Source organism: Anticarsia gemmatalis, chromosome 4 (assembly GCF_050436995.1).
Source record: "Anticarsia gemmatalis isolate Benzon Research Colony breed Stoneville strain chromosome 4, ilAntGemm2 primary, whole genome shotgun sequence".
Lineage (NCBI taxonomy): Eukaryota > Metazoa > Arthropoda > Insecta > Lepidoptera > Erebidae > Anticarsia > Anticarsia gemmatalis.
Genome location: NC_134748.1, coordinates 4,696,427 through 4,720,110, shown reverse-complemented (window position 1 = coordinate 4,720,110; position 23,684 = coordinate 4,696,427). Strand labels below are relative to the sequence as shown.

The 23,684-nt window shown below is 37.6% G+C and overlaps 2 protein-coding genes across 3 annotated transcripts in view; one reads left to right on the top strand and one right to left on the bottom strand.

Annotated features, from left to right (window-relative positions):
• The first annotated feature begins 3,469 nt into the window (after positions 1–3,469).
• LOC142972268 (uncharacterized) lies at positions 3,470–14,427 on the top strand. 2 transcript variants are annotated; one of them, XM_076113225.1, is made up of 5 exons: positions 3,470–3,817; positions 4,460–4,606; positions 4,697–4,777; positions 5,308–5,388; positions 8,357–14,427. In XM_076113225.1, the coding sequence occupies exons 1-5, from the start codon at positions 3,677–3,679 to the stop codon at positions 12,656–12,658; spliced, it is 4,752 nt and encodes a 1,583-aa protein (XP_075969340.1). In that variant the 5' UTR covers positions 3,470–3,676; the 3' UTR covers positions 12,659–14,427. The 2 variants fall into 2 exon arrangements, with proteins under 2 accessions (XP_075969340.1, XP_075969341.1); XM_076113226.1 differs by lacking the exon at positions 3,470–3,817 and adding an exon at positions 3,868–4,102.
• Positions 14,428–14,501: 74 nt separating this feature from the next.
• The window catches only part of Tob (Transducer of ERBB2), a 53,058-nt gene continuing 43,875 nt past the window's right edge, over positions 14,502–23,684 (bottom strand). The window contains exons 2-4 of the mRNA XM_076113227.1: positions 17,888–18,186; positions 16,760–16,851; positions 14,502–16,431 (exon numbers count right to left, since the gene is read on the bottom strand). Of these exons, the coding sequence (XP_075969342.1) occupies positions 16,054–16,431; positions 16,760–16,851; positions 17,888–18,176 (759 nt within the window). The 5' untranslated portion in view covers positions 18,177–18,186 and the 3' untranslated portion in view covers positions 14,502–16,053. The remainder of the gene's footprint in view (positions 16,432–16,759; positions 16,852–17,887; positions 18,187–23,684) is intronic.

Below are 23,684 nucleotides of genomic sequence, written 5' to 3'. Positions count from 1 at the left end.
CTTTGCGCTTTATTTTTGTCTTACCTTCTCCCTTTTTTAATTCTGACAATTTTATGGCGCGAATTGCCGTGACCAAACATTAAAATTGTCCAAAGCTTAAACACGAACTAGCTCCCGTGGAAGTAGACAGGTACCTTATTCGGAGAAGCATACAAATATTTTAATAGCGTTTGCGAGTCGAAGACGCTCTGGAACTAGAAATCGTATTTAATCTTCAGGACAATGAGAGTCTGTACCAGAAAAGGCACAAGGTACAATCAACAAATAAAAATTCATTAAAATTCGTGACCTCAGTGTAGTTTAATTAGTTATTGTGTCAATAACCAATAAAAGCCATCGATTGGCAATTCTCAGAAATCAATTAGAATAGTACTGAAAAACTGACTGCTGCCGAAATAGTTGCTATTTAATATGCTACCGGTATAAACCAGTAATCAAGTTTTAACGAACCTACGGTGCTGCGGACAGTCTTGAGATGGGTGTCCGCTTAACGACATTTGAGAAGAGCATTCTGCCATTCTATCTGCTTAATAGAGCTATTGTAGGTAGGTAGGTAGGTATGCGTTTTAGTATGCTCTAGCTTAAATTTAAGCTTACCTATTTGGAATCCGAGTGGATAGAATTATATAACTAGCTTCACTACCTACAAAGGTACTTTTTTATGATAGGATTTTAAGTGATTTTAGTTGGTAGTTACGCATTTAATGTCAAAATCGAGTTATTGCGAGACTCCTGCCCGCCACTGTAGATAGGTATGCATATATTATATTAAGTACCATTTGTGGGACCCTTTTTATACCTATTATGCATCAAGGGTTGAATAGATAAAGCGGTAAGTATCTATTGTAAGTGTAACTATTTATGAACCCGAACCCAAAAAGAACCCGTTAGCGATATCCTTCTTTCATTCATTTCGGTAAAAGTATTGACGAGATGTGATGAACAGACTTACCGACTTCATAAAATGTAAGTAATCAAGCTGGTTTGATTGTAGTTAGGTATGCATTCATTATTATTATTATTGGTGCCTGGGATATAGATAGCTACCTACCATATTATCTAAATATCTAATCAACACAATTTAATAATAACATTTTACATTGTTTACTTAAAGGCAACTAGAGGTAGGTAGATCCCGTTTGAAAGATGAAGCGTAAAAGCACGGGTCATTGACCGTATTTTCTTTTAGTTTTTTCAAGCGTATAGTAAATTGCAGTCGGTCCTCCATTCATAAGTTTTTCTCCCCACCTTTCCATGAATGAACCAAACTAATTTCTTTCTATTCTGTTTGTTATTAAGACGTGCCTAAAGTTGGCACTACCACATTTTTACGATTCTTGAGTTTTTATTTTCTCCTGGCTTAAGGCCCATTTAGACGAGGAGAGTTTCTCGTCTCGAAGATACGATTATCGAAAGAATATAAAACATTTTTTTCGTCTAAACATTCGCTCTCCTCGCTCGTTGCTTTGGGCGAGAATTGCCTTCCAATGGAATATTGTTATGTCCGTGTAAACATAATTTCAAAGCAATAATCGTATTTCGAGATTTTATGCCACTTGCTACCATGAGTGCAGTGCGCAAGGGTGTTTTAATTATGTCTGCTCTTCTAAGGCAAGAATTAGTTAAACGGAAAAATAAGAAAAGGTGTTGGGTTAAAAAATGGATAGCTAGAAGAAATGATTTGGGAGTATCTAACACGTTGTGCCTTGAATTACAATTGGAAGATGAAGAGACATTCAAAAATATTTTTCGGGTTACGAAAACTCAACTCATACATTTACTTCAAGAAATTGGACCATCTATACAAAAAGGTGATACAAATATGCGTCAAGCTATACCCGCTCGTACAAAATTGGAAATAACTTTAAAATATTTAGCTACAGGAAATTCATTTTAAACATTATCAGAAATATTTAGAGTACCTAGGTGTACCATAAGTTACTTTTTGGTAGAAGTTCTGCAAGCTATTTACACAGCATTGGGGGATTCCATTAAGGTTTGAATAAAAATCGATCAATTTCAAAATCACTTAACTATCAAAAGATTATCTACTTAAATATTTTATTCAAAATCAGTCTTGCTTTAATAAGGTAGATTACGAAACAAATAAATGGCAATTAGCTTATAATAAATCAACTTAATATAGAGATATGTATTTGGAAAAAAATAATTATTGTGCATTCGATGAATCTTTTGGAAAGTCATCTTGCAATTCCACCACTGTGTGTCGCTATCAGTTCTCGAAAATGGAGAATCGGGCATCAGAGTTCACATCGGAGTTCATCGGATCATTTAACTCGAATGACAAATCTCGCACTAAAATCGATTCAAACTGATTTGTACGATACTCGTATCAACTTGAAAATATGTCCCGCGAGATCGTGTTTATACAAGTTGAGATTTTCGTAAGCAACAATCTGCTTACTATACCTTCGTCGTGTAAACAAACATAGGCAATTATCGCCTAGCGATAAGTCATAAGCGAATCTCGTATGACATAATCGTAGGCGAGATTTTAGTTCTTGCCTGTATGTAAACATTTTGATACGATTGTGTTATGGCGATTATTGCTTGTGATAGTAGCGTGTAGTTTCTCGCTCGGAACCGTACGAGAAACTCTCCCCGTCTAAATGGGCCTTTATGCTTCAAATGTTTTAAGTCATGGATGAGTACATTATTGTTTATTAATTAATAATTGATGATTTCCAACCATAAAACAAGTCAATAGTTTATTATTTTAGTAAGAAATAAAACAAAATAACAAATGTCAGAGTTTTGTAATCTCCCGCCGCTACAAATTGAGATCGAAGTTATCCGAAGTTCAAATCTGCCGCCTTTGCTTTACTGGTTTAGAGCGAGACAGAATGTGTTTTATTACTCAATCCAGGGACTACAAACAATTTTTCGGATTATTATGCCCAGTTTACTAATTTTGTTATTCTTAGTTTGAATGTACTATGTAAATGTAAATGTTATGTCAAAATAAGAAGATGTTGTTTATGGCCTTAACTGGCATTAGTTTAATTGCATTCTTAAAAAATAATAAAAATAATCAAATGTAATTAATTTAAAAATAAGTAACGATTCTTTTGTATGTTTTAAGTACCTTTATATATTATTTTAATATCATTGTTGGCTAAAGTTATGATAGACGTAAACATACACGTATACACGTCACATTCACTTCTTGGAACTTGGAATTTAAAAAAAAACCTTTGTATAATAACAATAATCTAATCTAATTTCTTGTTAATAACAAGATATTTGTTGCAATTGTAAACATGGAAATATAATTAACACAATAAATGAGTTTCGGCGAAATAACTAATCATTTTGCATTAAATAACTAAGACAGAATAAAATTAATCGTGTCACAGTAAATATTTTCAAAAACAAAGGTTTGTGATATATGACATAAACTACGTTTTCTGTTTCTGATGTTGGCCACCCTGACGCAATTTTACGCGCACATGCGCAGAACGACAGGTGGTCGCCGACTCGAACCAGCCGTCCCCCGACCGAACCTATCGACTTCTCATCCTCATCATCAGCCGCTTTCGTGCTCTAGCAAGAACGATATGCAGTGCTTTGTGTTGAAGTGCTCGTGGTGACATGGCGTCCCTTTTTTAAAGATAGTGGATGGTGATAAATACGTTCCAAATATCGTTTATTTACAATGAATGTGAACTATGATCGTGTTTGTAGACTGTGCTTGTCATCTCGAGGCGAATTACTGCCCATTTTTCCTACCACCAGTTCGGATGACTCGGAAACTCCCGTCCTCGCTTCGAAAATCAAGGATTGTGTGTCCGTTCAGGTAAGTAGTGTGTAAAATAAGTGAAATAGTGAAGTTTTTAGTGAAAGTAGACCCTTGGCATACGTGAGAACTCGTCATCCGCCTCGTTTCGAGCAATGACAGGCAGCGCATTTAGGTGGAGATGTCGTAAGATCGTCCACCATTTTGTAATGTTCCACGGCTATCGTTCGCTCGTGGCCGCGTCGCGTCGCATTCCGTGCAGCCGGCGAGGAATGGCGCGTATCATGAGGGTCGGGTTGGCATTATTCCCGGGGGTCAGGTCGGGAGGGGGCCGCGTTTCGCTAGGTATGGCCCGGTTGGACATCGGTCGTATTGATTTATCGGACGAGACCAGCCTGCAGCTCGTCCCTCGGACGGGTCGAGCGTCGGTGTCGGCGTGAGTGCGCTTTACGTGTGTGCGTATATCGAGCGCTAACCCTCGAGGGGCTCGCTGGCTGCCACTCGACTCGCTTCTACTTATTCGGTCGAGGAGCAGCCGCTCGCCGCCGTTCGACTATACCTACGCCTACCTACTTAGTTTCTCCTCGCGTATCTATCTATACACGAGGCGCGGTTTCGCCTCGTTCGTTCTGATGAAACGGCCGCGTCGTGGAGAGCGCCTATTTGCCCACCGTACGATGATTACGTATGATTATTTTTCAGATAAACGAAAATGACGACCTGCCCACCAATGTCTGCAGGAAATGCATGGACAATGTCAATAACTGGCATATATTTAAAAATGTATGTGAAAGGACTCAAAACAAACTACAGTCTCTGATTAGTAAAGATGGCAGCCAACTAGAAGAGGTGGGTTTGTCTTTCTGGATATTTGAGCTTGGAACTGTCAGTTATCATAGTTAGAATCTATTGTTTACATATGGAAATATGCATTTTCAGGTACAAATAAAGAGTGAGCCATTGTCTGATGAAGCCTATGATGATGGAGTTGTTATTGATGGCTCATATCCTGATGGAGAGGTATGTATGAGTCACACTCATTGTTTTTGTGGTGCTAAGTGTGTTATCTGCCAAGTTTTGTGCTATCACTCTTCGACAGTACTGAGAACATTGGTTAATACCCAGTACTTGTTTTGGTGTCAAGGACATGTGAACTTGTGTGAAATGATATTGAAGTAGCTGTGCACACTGCCAGCCTGATAACTTCAGAATAAAGTTGTGTTATTGTGGGTGTTTTCCTGTATGTATGTACATTCAATTGTATGGTATTAATATCATGTTCCTCTAGGAAAGTTACTCTGGGTTTTACGCTGTACTCCCATATTTTCATTGAACAAAGCTACTGTTTAAATTGTCATTCAAATGTATAAATGGAAACAGATATTTCACTCACATATTCTGTTTAAAAAACAAGTTCTTGGTATGTGCTACTTTATTCTGTCATCACATTTTAACATTTTACAGCACTTTATTCCATTTAGATTATTTATAGAATGCTTTCTTTTCTGTTCTTAATATAAGTTAGTGATGTATTACTTTATATTTTTCAGAATGCCAATGCGGCAAACAAAGTTCAGCCTGAAGGTCCCCCAATCTTGGCATCATTGGGGCTCACACCAAGAAGTGATAAGGTAGAGATTACATGCTCAATATAGTTTATCATATTATAAAGCAGTTGTTGTTGTGAGCCAAACATTTCCATTTATTATGACACTTCAACTTTTGTTAACTTTTATATTTAATATTACGCAGTAATATAATATATTAAGACTTAAATTTAATTTATTACAATATTTTTATACAAGTGATTTCAATCATTGCATAATAGTGGCAAATAATACATGTGAAGAGAATCAGTGTGAGAATAGTTCAACTGAATTAATTTCATCCACAGAATTGTGTGGATCCTCGAATGGATTGGCACCGAGTCCATGCAATCTTGGACATGGTTCAAGACAATGAGGTGATTGACTCTCTACAATCGAAAGAAGAGAGTGATGTTTTACAACACTCTGATCACGACTCTGACACTGACACCGAACTTCAGCCAGACATTCAGGATGAATATGTTAATTGTAGGGGTGGCTACTTATGCAAAAATAACCAAGTTATATCCAAAATTCCGAAATTATCTTCATCTATGAATTCTATCAAAATCAGAGAAGCACTGCAGCTGAGAAAACGTAAATCAAATATTCCTAAACAAGATTGCCCACAACCTAAAAATGCTTGGCAATTGTTATTCACTGATGACCTACTAGAATTGATTGTCAGTTCCACTAATGAAAATATTGTAAGGAATGGTAAAAGTTACTCAGTTGCAACAAGCGTCAGCGAAATAAAAACGCTTATCGGCATTTTGTACTTGCATGGCATAATGCGGCCGACGCATCAAAAATATGGTGACCTTTGGAGCAGTGAATGTGGTATACCTTGTGTTAGAAATTCCATGAAACACGAAAGGTTTAAATTCCTCCTACAAAACATGAGTTTCGATAAAGAGGACGACGATAGCATTATTCAGTTTGACATTATGAAACGTATGCGTAAGGTATTCGAAATCTTCGCGATGAATTGCAGAACAGCTCATGAGATCGAGAATATTGCGGTTATTGATGAGATCATCGTGCCAGTTTACGGACCTTGCCCATTTCGATATGATATTGATAAGAAACCACTGAAGCGCGGCATAAAAATGGTATTGCTCGTCGACTCATCTACATTCTATATAAGCAATTTAGATGTCATTACTGACCCCTACTTTGGCGCCGAGGAGATAACGAAAAAGTTAGTGCAGCATTTAGCTGGTACGGGCAGAACCATTGTTATGGATAGTTGGTATACATCTTCGTCGTTGATGGAACGCCTCAGAAATGAATATCAGCTGTTTACTATAGCAGCTTTAAATCCAAACAATGACTGGATTCCACCATTGTTTCTTTCTCAATATAGAAAATGCAGAACATTTATGTCTGGTTTTATAAATCATGAAGTGTCACTGACATCTTATGTGAATGCTGAATCAAAATCAATAAATGTAACTATATACCAATGAACCCAGGTTTTATAGAAAAGGTCATGTAAACCAAACAACAGTTGTGTCTGTGTACAAGAGAAATCAGTCAGCTGTAGAAGTTATTGATGTTCTCATGAATTATTACACAACTATGCAGCATACTAATGATTGGACACTGTCACTGTTCTTCATGTTATTAAATATTGCCTCTGTTAATGCTCAAGTGTTGTGGAGTTCTCAGAACAACAATGTGGGACAACGGCGCATATTTATAAAAAATTTGGCTTTGAGCTTATTAGTACCAGAAGAGAGAATATCAATATCTCCAATAAATGGTTTGAAGGAAAGAAGGGAAAAGATGTCTCTGTTGCAAGAATTTGTGCAGCCATATTACAAGAACAGGAAGCGCTGTAGAATATGTGTGAAGACCACAAAACGAGATCGAAGAACGAAACAGTACTGTGTCAAGTGCGGAACACCCATCTGTAAAGAGCATTCCGTCAATATTTGTACTGTGTGTGCCAGTTAGACAACTTTAAATGTTATTTAAAAGTCAAAACAGATTTATTTATATTCATAGTTATTGTTTTATTTGTACTAAGTACTTAAGTTTAGAATTTTAATATTTTCGGTGACTTTGGTATTACAAATTAATGTTGTCACACAAGTGCAATACAAGGAACATATCTAGCATTTTTGACGCTATTTAATTGAAGGTCATTGACCTACTTATAAAACCATTTGCTATGGTTCTTAATATTAATAATATTATATTTATAAGTAATTGAATTACATACTTAAATTATTTTCAAAATAATGAAATACTTTATAACAAGTGCAATATTTGAGACTGCAATCTCATCTGGTAGGAATGTCCAAAACTTTGTAGCCTCTACTAATTAAATGCTCTTCAATGTCAAATTTATTCTTTAATTTGCTTTCATAATCAGCTTGAATTAATATTAAATTATTTATGTAACTTTCTAGCTGCATTATTCAAGATATTGTATTTTGTTAAATAATTATCTTGGAACTGATTATGGAATAGTTGTGTGATAACCCAGTAGCAAGATAAGTTGACGTGTTTGAAAATCATTAAAATGGAAGATTGTTATGAACATTCAGCATTTTGTTAGAAACTAGCTGACCCTGTGAACTTAGTATCGCCTTGTAGTCGATTCTTTATTTTTGAAATTTGTTTTAACCTTTGTATTTTTTTATTGTTCTCTCCTTAAAACCATCCTCATACGTCAAGGAAGACTTTTGAATTATAAACAAGATATTAGCGAAATCGGTTCAATGCTTCCGAGATTTGCGCTTAGCAACAAATGTTGCGATTCAATTTTATATTATAGATTCTGATGGCTTACTAGGATGCTTTTTAATTTAATTTTCTGTTACAAATTGTTTGAAGTGTCATATTAATTATTCATATTAAATAATTGATCAAGTTGTTCTAAACATTTTCAAGTAAAGATATTGTAATATTTAAAATTTGTCTTCCTTCCCAAATAAAAGTTGAATTGAATAATATTTTAAAATCGCACTTTGTGTATTATTTGGAACTTCGTTGCAAATTACAGGGAGTGGAGAGTGAAAAAGACGAGGAAGAAGAGGAGGACGAAGAGATGAACGAACCTCCTCAACCATTCCCAAAGATGCCTCACATGCCGGAAGTGTCTATAACTGTAATGCGTCCCACGGGTGAGACGCTACACGCTCGCCAAGGTATTCATCAGCTCGCGTCCAAAGACTGCCTCGTCTGCGGCAGAACATACAGATACTCACACAATGCCCGTCGACACGAGCTCACGGCTCATAGTTTCGACAGGTACACCAACAAAATTACTCCCAAAAAATCACTCACTCATCTTCAACCCAAATTAAGGCCGAACCCTTTCAACCCCAAAGCACGGTTGATGCCCAATCCTATTAGCCATAAGATGCAATTTATGTCCAAAAATATCCCAGCTAAAATAGTTCCCGTTAACAAAGTTATAACACCACAAAAACCTATTCCAATAAAATCATCAAAAACGCCGCAAAATAATTTACCGTACCCGCTTCGTATCAAAGCACTTAAAGATTTACAAATTAAGAAAAAGGAACCTCAAATTCTAAAGACTTTGTTGACCTCTAAACCTGAAGTGTTAGTTTCTGAACCTGAAATAATTAATTCGGGACCTGAAAGTCCTGAGACACTCATATCTGAGCCAGAAATAGCATCTTTCCAAGTAGAAGCTATATTGTCGGAGCCTGATGGTGATGGCTACGATCAAGACATGCAAAACCAAGGGGATGAGGAAGTGGACGGAGAAGCGCACAATAGCCAAAGTCAAAATTACGATACTGTTGATATGAATTCGGAAAGTGAAATTGAGATAGCGCGGCAACAAAATAATGAACATGAAGCCGAAGAACAAGGCGACGGTGACGAAAATATGGATCAGGATGATGACAATATGGAGGGACAAAGTGATAACGATCAGGATGGCGTTGATGATACCGCCGATAGCCAAGAAAACATGGATATGGAAGATGGTCTCGATATTAAGCCTGAACACGAGATGAAGGATGGTCAGGAAGACAGAGAACATGAAGAAAATGAAATGAATCATGACGAGAATGAGGACGATGACGAAGATGATGACCTCACGATTTCGTTACAGCCGGTTGTAGAGATCAATGAAGACTTGCAAGTCAACTCTTTTAATAGCGAAGCAGCTGACGATGACGATGATCTTGACGATACCGCTGATCCTAACGAGACCGTCGATGAAGAGGAGGTCAAGGAACTCGACCCTGACAAAACATACGTCACAAAGACACAACGAGACTTTATTCAGAAATACCGCGACGTTATACAACAAATCAATACGAAACGTTGCCTTTGTTGCGACAAAGAACATCCGAGAAGGAAAGCTGTTATACAGCACCTGCAGAAAAATGGACACAAGGTCCCCAAACACACGTGCTACAATTGCGTAATCACGTTTGGACATATTGGCGCCTTGCTCAGTCATATGAGGTCCAACTCTTGTACTAACTTGTGGAAGATTATATATAATGAAAATGGAATTACTGATGATTTAGTGCTGGAAGATGAACCGAAGGAGATCAAAGTGCAGTATAAAGACATTTTCAATGCTCGGTCCTATGCATGCAAACTGTGTCCAGCAAAATTCCAGTTGAAACAGTTTATAATGAAACACGTATTAGACACACATGAAGATGGTCAATCTAGAGTACCACTGTGCTGTGTTCACTGCCGAGCTAGATTCAAAGATAAGAGTTTACTCAAAAAACATATTCGCAAAGGTGACTGTACTGTTTATGTAGCCTGTGACTTGTGTCCAGAGAAATTCGCGAACATGCAAGACTTCAATGATCATGCTTTAGCGGTTCACGCTGGTAGTTTTGAATCAGATAGTCAAAGCAAATGTGTCGATGGTCGGCCAACTGACTGTCCATTGTGTGGAAAGAAAAACAGCAGCTATCCGAATTTAGTAAAACATTTAAAAATCATACACAACGAAGAGAAACCCCATTACTGTCAGCATTGCGACTCTAAATACGAACAAGCTGCTGATCTTAACAAGCACATTTACATGGAACATTCTGACAGAACACTAGGCATGCCAAACAATGAACCGGACATGTCAATTGTAAAGGAAGAGGCTGAGGAGTACCACTATTCTTGTACTGAATGCAATGCCATATTCGAGACTGTCGACGCGTGGACGGACCACCAAGTAGCTGAACACAATCAAGTTGCACACCACTGCGATCAGTGCGACAAGAAATTCTTGCGTCCTTCAGAACTTGCCGAACATAAGAACACTCATTTGAGGGTTAAATTTTACCCGTGTAGTGTTTGTGCGAATTCATACAGCACACCTCAAAAACTGTCAGAGCATGTACAACAAGCCCATCCTGGCGTTGGCGCGCTAGCTGCTGCTGATTCAGAATTTTTCTGCGACATCTGTATCAGATCATTCAAAAGTCGCCAAGCATATTCAAATCACATGCGTATACACGCTAAAGTACCTACTACTAACAGAAAACCTGGTGAAACTACATCTACTACTAAAGGATTCTCTCCATCAATAATCGGAAAACCCATTAAACAAGTATATCCGATGGTCCAACTATTTAAACCCCACTACAATATTCCTAATGCTCCATATTCATGTGACATATGTGGCAAAGGATTCATGCATAAAAAGAATATTTGGAAACACAAGAAAGTTTTACACGCTGATATATTAAACGATAGAAATGATAGCGAGGAGAACACTATGCAAGCTTCTACCGAAGAGGAAGAGTTCAATCCTGATGAAAATGGCGCCGTACTTTCCACGCCTCAATTTAATAGTTTCAACTTTACCAATTTCCCTAATAATGTCCCACAGACACAACCAGATCCAATGCCTTTCTCGTGTGAATTATGTTTCAAAAGATTCCCGCTCAGAACTAGTTTGTGGAAACACAAACGTGCAAAGCACGGTATCGTTAATCCTAACTCAGGTAGTAACGAGACACAAACCCCGTCGGCGAGCGGTGAAAGTAGCAGTAGATCAAGTTGCACTATATGTAGAATTACATTCTCAGATAAAAAATCATATTACCGTCACCGAAAGAATGTCCATAAATCTACAGTTCAAATGTGCAAAATCTGCGGCAAACCTCTTAATTCAACTTTGGAGCTTTATGAACATTTGAAGGCTGCTCACGCGAGAGAGCTGTTAGGTTACAATGCTAACCAAGGTTCGAGTAAATCTCAGGAACCTGCACCAGAGATGGAAGCCGATTATGAGAATGAGGAGTCGGCCGATCCTAGCGTCGATTATCAGGCACGTTATCCTTGTGACACTTGTGGCAAACAATTCGTCGGCTTGTTAGCTTTACAGAATCACCAGTGCATAAATCAAGCACCACCCCAACCACAAACTTTTGACTGCGAGATCTGTCACAAAAGTTACACGTCAATATCGGCTCTAAAGAGCCACCGTGGATGGCATTTAAGATCACCCGATGGCAAAGCAGCCGCTAACAATAGCGGGCTATGGATGCCTCAGCACAAAGTTACTAGTAAAATAAGTAAACATGAAGTTGTTGATCCATCACAACTTGCTAAGGTCAGTCACTCGAGTCCGGCTGCTGCTGTAGCAGCTAAAAGGAGACTACCACCGGAGGTTGAGGTCACAGTTGTTAATCCTAATAAGAAAATGCGCTCTGACGACTCGGTCGAGCTGGAACAACATAATTCCAGTTCTGCCGAAGACAGATATTGCACAATTTGTGATAAGGAGTTTACTAAAAGGGCGGCGTATCAGCGCCACATGGACGAAGTCCATCAACCTAACTCAGTTTTTTGTCCGGTTTGTGATAAGAGTTTCACAAGAAAATCAACTTTACTCATACACATGAAGAAACATTATGAAAGTGGTGAAGGCAGTTCAACCACGGGCGGTCAAGGGGAAGAGGATACGTATTCATGTGACTTGTGCGGAGCTCAATATGATGACGAGCAAGCTCTCAGGGCGCATCGAGTGAGGCATCACGGTGAGGAGGAGTCGGAGGAAGAGGAAGACGACAATGATGGCAATGTGCCAATCGCGCCTCCCGGAGAGTTCACGTGTGCTCAATGTGGAGATGGTGTAGCAACACCTAGGGACTTGATAGCTCACCGCACAATGCACGCGACGCCTACTAAATTCTTCTGTAATATTTGCAAAGTATACTTTGCAAGAGCGCTGGATCTGTCGTCCCACACGAGGGCAAGGCACGCCGACAACGACAAGGTTTTTTTTCCCTGTGCCATGTGCGATAGGTTTTACATGAACAAGAAAAGTTTACAGCGGCACATTGAGATGGCTCACTGATCATTACCTGATACGGTTATTAATCTACCTAGTAATAAATGAAAATGTATAAAAGCGAATGCGAAGCGCGATTCGACTCGTATTTTTAATTAATTACTTAATCCGTACTGGTGCCAGAATACTGGCATTATCGGATTCACTGTACATAGCAATCACCACAGCTCGGCTGTGTTCAAAAATGATATTGTTTTATATCGTTATGTCGTCATTCCTTGACTTTTGATTTTAATGAGAATCAAGTTTTAATTTTATTTCATTATTGTTTGTCAAGTAAGCTTTTGCTCACGAATTGTGTTATTTATTATATTCTGTCCATAGTGATATGAAGACTGTTGCAATTTCAATTCGACGTAATGGTTTATGTGGACTCACTTTGGATACTTATGTCTGTAGATGTGTAAGTAATTATCGTGATTTACTAAATGAATTATGATAATTAAGTAAGTAAATATTGATAGCAAACTATTCTATTTTTGAATATTGGAATCACGGGCCAAAATTGTGAAACATAGTCAAAATCAGTCATAACCAGTTTAAATTGTAAGTATCCTTTTTAAAATATTTGATTTTATTTTAAATCGACGAATGCTATGGTCTTAGGCGTTGTTCATTAAGTATCGTATGTTTAGTTTACTATGTACTGTAAATATTTAGTGATAATTTTATTTGTAATTTGGGATTCAATTAGTTATCGATTTGGTTTAAAAATGGTAAGGTCATTTGTGTTACACTAAAATGTACTGATTATTTTTAGTAATTTTAAATATATATTCTATGTGAACCACTAAGGGCATATCTCCTCATCTATGGTTACAAATAAGTTAAATTTGTAAAAGTTATAGATGTAAAGGCCTAAAAAATCTGGAAATATTGTATGTTAAATATATTATTAAGATATATTCTAAGATTTTGGATACTGTTAAATCTTTATACTTTTACAAATAAAATTCTTCTCTTATTTCAGCTGACGAACAGTGCCAAAAATACGTTGAGTTTTCCATAACAGTAGTTAAATTATATCTCAAGTAGACATAAAATGTTCCTGTATAACATAAGTATATATTCTTCTGTACACATTGAATCTGATATTATAATATAAATACTAAAATATGCATTTTAAGAATGTTCCAAATCTGTTAGTTGATAATACATACCATAGTGTCTGAAGCAATATTGTTACCTTTCCTAACCAAAAGGGTATAAAACACGCTTGTGTTTAAAATTCGCATTTCTTTAAGAGTAATGTACAAATTAATTGATATGGACGGTTGTATAGATATTCTTCTATGCTGGGTTGTGTGCGATGGTTTATCACAGTTCATGTTTATAGATAAAATAGTTTAATATTATTGTCGATCTTTATATCAAAGCGCCATTCAGTACTCATATGGTAACAATTTGTTGATATTTTGGAGTTTATATTACTTCTGAGATAAATTGAAGATATTTGTATAGTGACTGTGATTTTAATTATGCATGAGGCATTTTTCAGTGTCATTATCCGGGTTTGTTTTAAAAATTTTAGTTCAATTAATTCTCTACAGAACTTCTTTTTATACATAATCGTACCTATTTAAAATAACTTTGCATTTTTTTTTACGATGTGAGTCTATTTTACATAAGCCATGGTTAAATAACTCAATTAATATTTATCCATTTTGATTCATATTAGTACTTGATGACGCTTTATTTTGTGAAAATTGTCCATAGATGAGGTTCACTTTTGTCATCTTTGTGGTTTCGTAATAAAGTGACTTAATGATTATAAACATTTGTTTCTTTTTTATAATTTTACCTTCCAACAGTTGGGGTATGGTCGGGGTTATATTAATACACAGTATAGATTGCACAAAACATTTTAATATAAACTTAAAAAGTCGTACAACAATATGAAAAATTATTATTGACTAATTATATTAGCGGACATGGAGAGCCGCATTTACTATATTATTATGCAAATATTATATTATCTTTAACACTTCCATCGAATATATCTTACAAAAGAAAGAAAAATAAAAAGTATCTTTATAATAAAAAATCTCATTACTCTAAGTTGTATTATTATTAAACTTACATTATAGATTTTATCTACAAAATACTGTAGCTATTCGGTCAGTTTCTCAATCGACAATCACCGATATTATTACACATTACGTAATAATTAATCATAGGGTAATAAAGTACATTTTAAAGTTGAAATCATACAACTAGGCTTAATTCTAAATCAAAATATAAAAATAGTAAAAAATAGTTGTACATATTAGTTTAGGTACAACGTTGTCAGTGTTGTGCATCGAACCCGGGCACAGGCGGCGCGTGCGCGTGCGCGTGCCCGCATCACGCATGCATGCATACATACTGGCGCGCACCTACACTACACTCTACATACGTACCTCATACTCTACACATGACCTCCATTGAAAAACTGTACCGACCGCCAAGTGAAATATAAAAAAGATAAATAACACATAGTTTTTATTTTTATGAATTTGCATGCACCCGTTATTTAATTATATGAATTGAGAAATATTTTTTCTATCATTTATTCATATTCATGTCTTTTATAACAATATAAGTATACCATACACACTAAGGCCGGCGCCGCGACGCGGACGACCGGTAATGTACACAAGGACTAATATCTTCTTAAAAAAATACTGTTAGATTGAAACGTAGCTAAACCTATAATATATTATTATGTATATTATAATTATTATTATTATAAGGGTACAATCGTACGAGTGATGATTACACTATGTGAGATCTCCGACGCCTTCGGGCGGCCCGCCGCCGTCCGACCACGTCCGACCGGATATGCAAACATTTATTACAACATACGAGTACAATACATAGGTACCAGTACACTATAATAGTAAGTATGAATTATCAATTTCAATATTAAAAATACGTAATTTCTCTATTGGCCATCATTTCCACGTGAAAAATTAGACGATTATCGCGTACGAATATATATTATGTATACATATTTAAATATCAGTATTTTCTTAGATCGGAGGACGTATGTATACAGGCTCGCTCTAGAAGGTACGTCGTCGTAAGCGCACGCGGCCGTTCGGCCATTCGCTCCCTTACACCCTACGAATATATCGATATCGAACGAAGACATCAAAAACTTGACTCAGCATTAAATATTACGAAAATAAATCGCCGGCGAGTCGCGCGGCAGATTATTGCTCCTATCGATAAATTTACACATCGACGTAACGAACGAGAATACAAAAAGTTATGGAAAATCGTACGGATATCACAAGCGGCGGGCGGCGCGGGACGCCCCCGCGGAAAATAAAAAAATAAATCGCGGCGCGCGTCTCTCTCGTAAAAAAGTAAAGACTCTATGAGCGGGTCGCGCGGTGCGGCTAGCGCGCGTGCGCGGCTCAGTTGGCGAGCAGCAGGTGCGCCGGCGCCGGCGGGTACGGGGGCGCCGCGGCCGGGGCCGGCTCGCGCCGCGCCACGAAGTACGCCGCCGGGTCCGAGGCGGGCGACAGCGCGCGCGCCGCCAGCTGCTGCTGCATCGCGCGCTGCTTGATGTAGTTGCTGAACTCGGTGGGCGACATGCGGTTCGCGCGTTTGCTGCTCGTCTTCAGCTTGGTGCTGCCGAACTTGGTCTGCGCGAACGTCGCCGTCGTGAATGTGAGGGGTTGCGCGCGGAAGGGTGGTGCGGGTGAGAAAGCGGCGGGCGCGGGGGGCGACGGCGCCGCCGCCGGCTCTACCGGCCGGAAGCACTGCGCTTCGGGGTTGAACGCTCGAGTCACCTGAAACGACAAGAATGCTCGTTATTGAATGACGCAAGTGACGCTTTGTGTACGCACGTAGTTTGGATGGATGTGACATATGAAGTATTTATCATTGATAACTGGGCTGTGCCACCTGACGATCTTTATTGCCAAAACACATAGCCAGACAACATTAATTAATTCGGCAATTGTCTTCTAAAATAATAAATTAAAGCTTTTTTGTTATTTTCACTCTAACTGATGTGTTTATATTTGTTGACATTGCTTTCACAATATTCGATCGTCTAAGCTATTTTTTAGGGAACTTGATGAGTATATTGTATGTGATTTTGAATTTGGTCCTCACCTCTCTGTCGGTCCTCTCGTCGGCAGCTCGCTCGTCGCTACTGAAGAGCACCTTGACCGCGCCCTTTTCACCGATGCGGTACGACACTTCGCCTGAAATAGGAAAAACAAATCTGGTGTTTATTCTGTTTGTCATCAAATCTATCAAAATTGTGGGAGTGTGCACTAAATGTGTGGATACGTCCAGATTATTTCCTTAGTTTCTGTTGTTGAAACAAATTAACAAACATTTCTTGTTCTTGTCTCAACTTAAGCGCATTTATGTATCGTTTAAAGTAGCGAAGTAACTCTCAACATCGATTTGTGTTAGGTGTCTGAACAATGTACGGGCTCGTCGGTCGGTAGTAACAAGAGTTGACAGTTTGTTACTAGTTCAGTGTGAAGATTACGGTCCAGTTGCAACTGACTAGCGTAGAGCGCAATCATAATTTGTTATTGTCCCCGAAGCGTTTGTGAGTCGACCTCGGCTTTTAGTCCGTTACGCAATACGCTAGCCAGAAGGCACTATTTCGTTAGCTGTAATTTTTTGCCTGACTCTTATCTAATCGAGTTGTTTGTTTATGAAAAATCCATGCCAGATCACATTATCAAAGTAAGCAAAGCCAATTAAAATACCTAGTATAACGATTCCCATTATCTGCTATTACCGCGCAAATCGTTTGTTCTTTCTGTATCTATTATCGTGAACATGACATGCGCAAATACCTAGATCAATCAGTACCATGGCGATATAATTAAAGTTATAATGGGCAACGAAGGTTAATTTTATCACAGACCCGACAAAGTTAGCCAAAGTGATAACGTTTGCTCTACATAGATTGTGTTGTGACATCACTAGTTTGGCACACGATGTAGCCAAGTGAGGCGAGAACATGCCTGAATAGCGTCAAACTAACTCCATATTTCGTGACGTGAATTAAAATTTTCCCACATCAACGAAAGGAAATGCCGCGTAGAGATTCTAACTTTAGCGGCTCATTAAGGTCTCATTAGAGATGATTGATATTGTATTTTCATCACTGTTATAATATTATTAATGGCCATGAGTTTGGTTTAGTTCACGTGCTCTGTCATCAGCAACATGTGCCAAAATGTCAGTTGTTGCGACTAAATTAGTATTTGTTCTCACCTGGATCCACCCAAACGGCGAGATCTCGCGGAAGGTGTTCGAGCACATCTCGGACGGGCACGCCTGATTCTCTCGCCGCCCGCTCCAATACTGGGTCTAAGGGGCCTCCGGTTTTGAGGCAGCGGAACGCTGACCCTCTGCATGGTCTGTCAGGGTACCAGTGACCCCGGAACTTGTCCTTGAGCGCCTTTTCTAGTTCTTCACCGAAGATGTTCACGCGCCGTCTCGGTAACTTGTTGTACAGGTACGATATGACGAAGTTTAGGGCAACTTGCACTTCAATATGCATTTTTGGTTCACTGTAAACAAAGATAAGCATATGTTAATATTATGTAAATAGTTTCTGAACTGTAATAAATATTGTTTAATTGATATATCGACCGACTAAACTACTCAACGACAATGGCGCACAGGATATTATCTAATGAACGTTTTTGTTGTGTGAGAGTATAATAACATTGAATGTTATATCATGACCGTTGCTTATGGCCCTGACAATGAGAACCGCCGAAGCGTTACAACGCAAATAATATAAAAATACGTTTCCGTAATCAATTGCTTTATTGCATCGAGTATGGTCACAAATCGATTTCGTTATGCGACGTAATCGAGACAAATCGACGAAAAGCAATCGATTCGTTACTTGGAATAGCCGATGCTCGACGATTTGCAAATCTAATATTTAAATAGCGATTAGTTTAAAGACAATTCCGTGTATTGATCGATTGTGTTTTGCATTTTTAAGGAGTTAATCTAGGAACTTTTTGTTTGTAGTTCAATTAGTGAGAGCAAACATGACCTAAATAGGAAAAATATTAGCACTATACATAAGATAGATAAGAGTGATGGAAGTATTCTATATGTCGTGCAGCGGACTGAGTGAGTACCGTCACGGTGGTTTGTTGTGATATCCGGTCGTCGCTCCCCGGTCTACGATGTTGGCTAACGTTTCCGCACAAAATTAACTTTGGCCTTCCGATGTCGACGCTCACAATTTTAGCAACGAATAACACTGTTACCACAGTCATATACTGTAGTAATAAACATTACTGGAGCGTTTTCCTAGTAACGTGACTGGGATTTGTCGATTTTTATTTCGATTTTTCCATGACGTGCATAATGGAAATCTGATGGACAGAAAGTGAGATAATAATTATGCAGATGTAATAAAGATTAACATTTCAGACCCGATGTTTCCCTGTCACGAAGTAAATATTGTAAAATATTTCGGCGAGCCGTATGTGTTGACAGTTCTCGTTAGCGGCTTGTATGAAGTTGTCTAGTTACAGTAGTAGGGGCATCCTACTTTATATTGCGTGGTACAGTCACGTGCAAGCTCGCGGTGGTTTTTTCCAACACTAAACTATATCGTGGTGAACTGTCACCTAAAAATATATCGTCATATTTTTGTACTTCATGTTTTTCGTCAGTGATTTATTTTCACGTGACAAACATTTCTAGAACTTCGACGTAGAGTCAAAGTTGCGAGTTTTGTTAGGTTGGTAACTATCTCCCAACACAAACAGATACTTAGATATTTTCATTTTTACAAGTTAGTAAATTATATTTTGACATGACAAACAACTTTGTTAGACACAAAATAGAACAAAAGAATCCAATTTGATGAACTACTCAATTTGTACTGACATTTGCCAATAAATAGAGTATCGATGTGATAGTTAACCTTCAGACTTCAGTTTTAGATTGATAGATAACTTTGACAAGCTTGAAATATAGTACGAATGAACTCATATTTTATATTTTGGCACAGCACCGCTGGCAATTAACGACTGTAAAAAACCCGTTTAAAAGAGGTATCTTTAGTAATTTCGGCAAATGGTTCATATTTTCCTGTTATCTGTCGATAAAATCCCGAACGAACGAGTGTAATCGCTGTTTTATGCAGTTTGCCGAAGGCGGTTGTTAAGTCTTACTTAACGGGGGAAGGAGAGCTTATTTCAGCTTATCGGACTTTTCGAATCAATACGGTTTCTATTAAAAGAGAAATTTAAAGTCAAGGTTGTGTTTCAGTGAATGTCTTAACATAAAGTATTTAAATATAGAGACTTGTAGTACTATTCCCGTAGAGTTGCTAAAGAATAAAATCCTAGAGGACTCATTTTCTGTCAATTAACATTTATTTGACATGTTACTTTTCTTCTAAAATAAAGCGACGTACCGTTGTAAATAGAGTAAATTTCTACGAAGCTCGGAATTGTAGAATGCTATTTTCACTATCTTTCCTATGTTTATTACGTGCTACGTTTGTTTTGTAGTAGAGTAGTATCTCGTAGTTTAGCCGACACTTGGAGAGTACTAGGAGTACATTTCTTTTCTGAGATGTCGCTAGATATTTCATCCGTACGTGATAGTTGTTCGCATGAGGTCTTGGTACTAACGTTATGCGACGCACGATACGTATATTTATTTCATAGTGTTGAATTTTATCGCACCGTTATAAAATCTCTAGAAATATAATCGATATTGGATTTGATGGCCGCGTATTTAATTTTATGACTGGCTGCCGATAGGTACTGGCAGGTTTACGCAATGTCATTAATTAGTTTTTTAATCAGCATTGTTTTATGCTTTCCTCTTAAGAGTTGAGATGAGATAATTGCTTTTTACTACGTCTTAACATTTTACATTGAAGTGTGTATTCTCAGTCGTAGTTACAAATTAACGTGAAAACAATTATTAACATATAACAAAATAACGTAACTTTGTTAATCAGTATCTACTAGAATATAGTATTCATAAAGAGGTCTGTCTCTTAATCAGCGAAAACTCGTGACACAAGTAATAAGTAAACATTAATCCATCACATGTGTAAGTTTCGTAGAAATCAAGAATGATAACTTTATTTTCTTACTCTGTGTATACGACCGTACGTTCAGATCGATAAAGATATATATGCCGTGGGATATAATAAAAATATCGTGGAGATAGATTGGGAAAACATGGCTGCTTCTAAAAAAATATTTTCTTCCCCAAGATCAATCGGCGATACGCTTTGAAGGAAAACACAAATATTTGTCTACATGACGAAGTTTCTCGTGGGTGGTTCGATAGATTTAAGTTACACCATTGTTTTTTGAGGCTACGCCACCCGTCCACATTCTTGAATAAAAATTCGTCACAATTCCTCCGAATAAAATTCCAATAGACGAGCGCTTTGCGCGTGTAACTTTCGGTTGAACGAAGCGATGAATGCTGGAAGTTGGGATGTGGAATTCGGATGCCTAACAAAGATAGTAATTAAAGTTTGGATCAATAGTACAACAGACAGACGTTGAGCGTTGTTAGGATCGCCGAATATGTTTGAATGAGTCACATGTTACATTTTGGGAGATATCAGCTGTTAGCAAACTTTCCATGTCGCAATGATTTATCTGTTGAAAGTGGGACGTAGTGAACACACTCCCTTGACCTAATCTGTAAGACGGAGTCAAGATAAGGCGCAAACAGACGGTCTCCACGGAAATAAATGAAAGGGACCCGTAGACCCTTCGAAGGACACTCTACGAACTTCAAGTACCGAGATAAGTTTGTTTGGACCGAATGACATTTGCCGAGAAAACTTTAGACGGAATAAAAACGATTTAACATTAACTTAGAAGTTAACAAGGTCCATGTTTGCTTAGGCTTAAGGTTCTAACGTTTGGCAATAAACGTAATGCCTTCGGGCGACTTTTGAAAAGGTATAAAAAGATCGTAAAACGTCAACAACACTAAAGTCGCCGAGACCAATTTCTGTTTTGAATGCCAATCAATATTATCTTACAAAATCGTTGACATTTCGCCCTTGAGCGTTTTATGTTTGAGATGACATGTTTTGTTTTTATTTCATTTTCCTGAAAGCATCTGTTCATGATCGACGTTAGTTTAAAACATTTTACAATGCTGAAGCCTTTGTAATGTAGAGTTTGTTACAGCACTTAGATTTAAATGTCATATGCATATTCACGATGTTTCAACCGATACAAAAGAGCTGCAAAAAATAAAATATACAGTATTTGACGTCAGTTTTCATAATACGAGTAAAAATATAAATGTCAGGTGCGTAGAAGTCGCTACTAGCGAACGTGACATATAAGAATATTTAAACGGGAATAAAAAGGGGTTTCAGGGAATCGCGTACTGTACTTAGTGTAACGTCCTAGAGAAAACGTGATAAGTTTTTCTTAACTTTTTCCAAGGACGATATTGAACATGATTTTACAAATGTAGGTGAAAACACTGACATAAAGTGTTCTCAGATCTGAAATAACTTTGTGAAGATTACATAAATATTATAATAATCAACCACCGCAAACCACCTTCGAGTCGAGTATTCAGCCTTAAACACGATTGTCAAAATGAGTACGGTCTTAATACAACGCCAGGGGCGCCTATCAATTTCCCATATACAATTTCTTAATTGCCACTCGTTAGTTGACTCGACAGTGGTAAGAAATAGGATAAAGACCGTAACAACTACTTAAAATACTAAAATACTATCCATTCTCTCAAATTTATTCGTAACATTACATCTATTTTCAGATGCATCATACAAGTGGTACGAACAAATATCTAGGTTACTATCCGACATAATACAGAGAGGCTTCCAGGCACATTTTCCAGCTAAATGGTTCCCACCATTATATCTCAAACAAAGCCACCCTTGTCACGAGGAAGGTCATGATGAGGAATGGCGGCCGAAATGTCTGGTACAAGTGCAAGCGGCAAGCGTGACTGGCAATTTTGGACATTATTGATCGAGTGTTTTTAAAATGTATCGATTGCTTTTTCTGTTAGATATATTTTGATATCTCTCGTTTGTAGTTAGGTATTCTATGTATGCAGGTAGAAATTATTGCCAATTTTAATCTATTATAGTGGCTCTGTGCAATCTGATTGATTTTTTAATCCCCTGGGTTTGTCAATGCAGTTCATATTCTAAAACTACGGATACTGGCTTCCGTTGTATTGCGAACGCATTCTCATCTATCTAAATCTGAGGTAAAATATTTTTTTCAGTTAGTTATTTGGTTTATATGTATATGTATATAAAAATATACTCGTGCATCTAAACTACTGACTAGTCAACAGTACTTATAAAACAAACGTGACGCAAATTAAATGCAAACACATAAATTAGGAAATCGCAGGAAAGCTCCCATTATCTAATCATGTTGATTGATAGCAATTGCTATCACGGTACAATATAACTGGTTAGACGTTTACACTACTGAATGCTGCACTGCTTCGTAGAACAAACAAACGTTTAAGTATAAAAAATATCTATTACAGCTCGAAAGGGATGGTGCCCGGGAGATAGATTACTTCTTACGATAGCTTATAGCCGGTGCGAAACTAGTAGTTAAAAGTACGGCTCTATATTTGAGTGTATATTTTAGTATACTTCTTTTAATTTATTCAACACTTTGATACATCAAAACTGTTTTCATTCGTGTGTCGTTGTTTGTTAGGCTTACCGCTTTACCAGGTTAGGTAAGCTATGAAAACCTACCTACTTGTATAAATGTATCTATAAAATATCCTAGCTTTGCTTCCACATTAATAAAGATGCTCCCTAATTACTTCCGAATTTACTTATCCCCGCGTTAGCTTGTATCTTGAAGCACAAATATCGCGGTTTCCCAAGCCACGGCAGTTTGGCTAAACATGTGAGCTGTGAGGTATGAAGGTCGGGGTAATTAATTTACCTAAGATTAATCGCATACGTGTTGCCGATTCGCGATAAAAGCCTTTTAGGAAGCGTCACTACACGGGATCAAAGGATATTGATGGGATC

Bases quoted from the DNA above. Each gene is read 5' to 3' on its own strand.
- LOC142972268 (XM_076113225.1), top strand. From the start codon at position 3,677: ATGAATGTGAACTATGATCGTGTTTGTAGACTGTGCTTGTCATCTCGA. The intron at 4,778-5,307 runs GTATGTATGAGT...TATATTTTTCAG, and splicing joins GCTCATATCCTGATGGAGAG to AATGCCAATGCGGCAAACAA. The intron at 5,389-8,356 runs GTAGAGATTACA...TGCAAATTACAG, and splicing joins TCACACCAAGAAGTGATAAG to GGAGTGGAGAGTGAAAAAGA.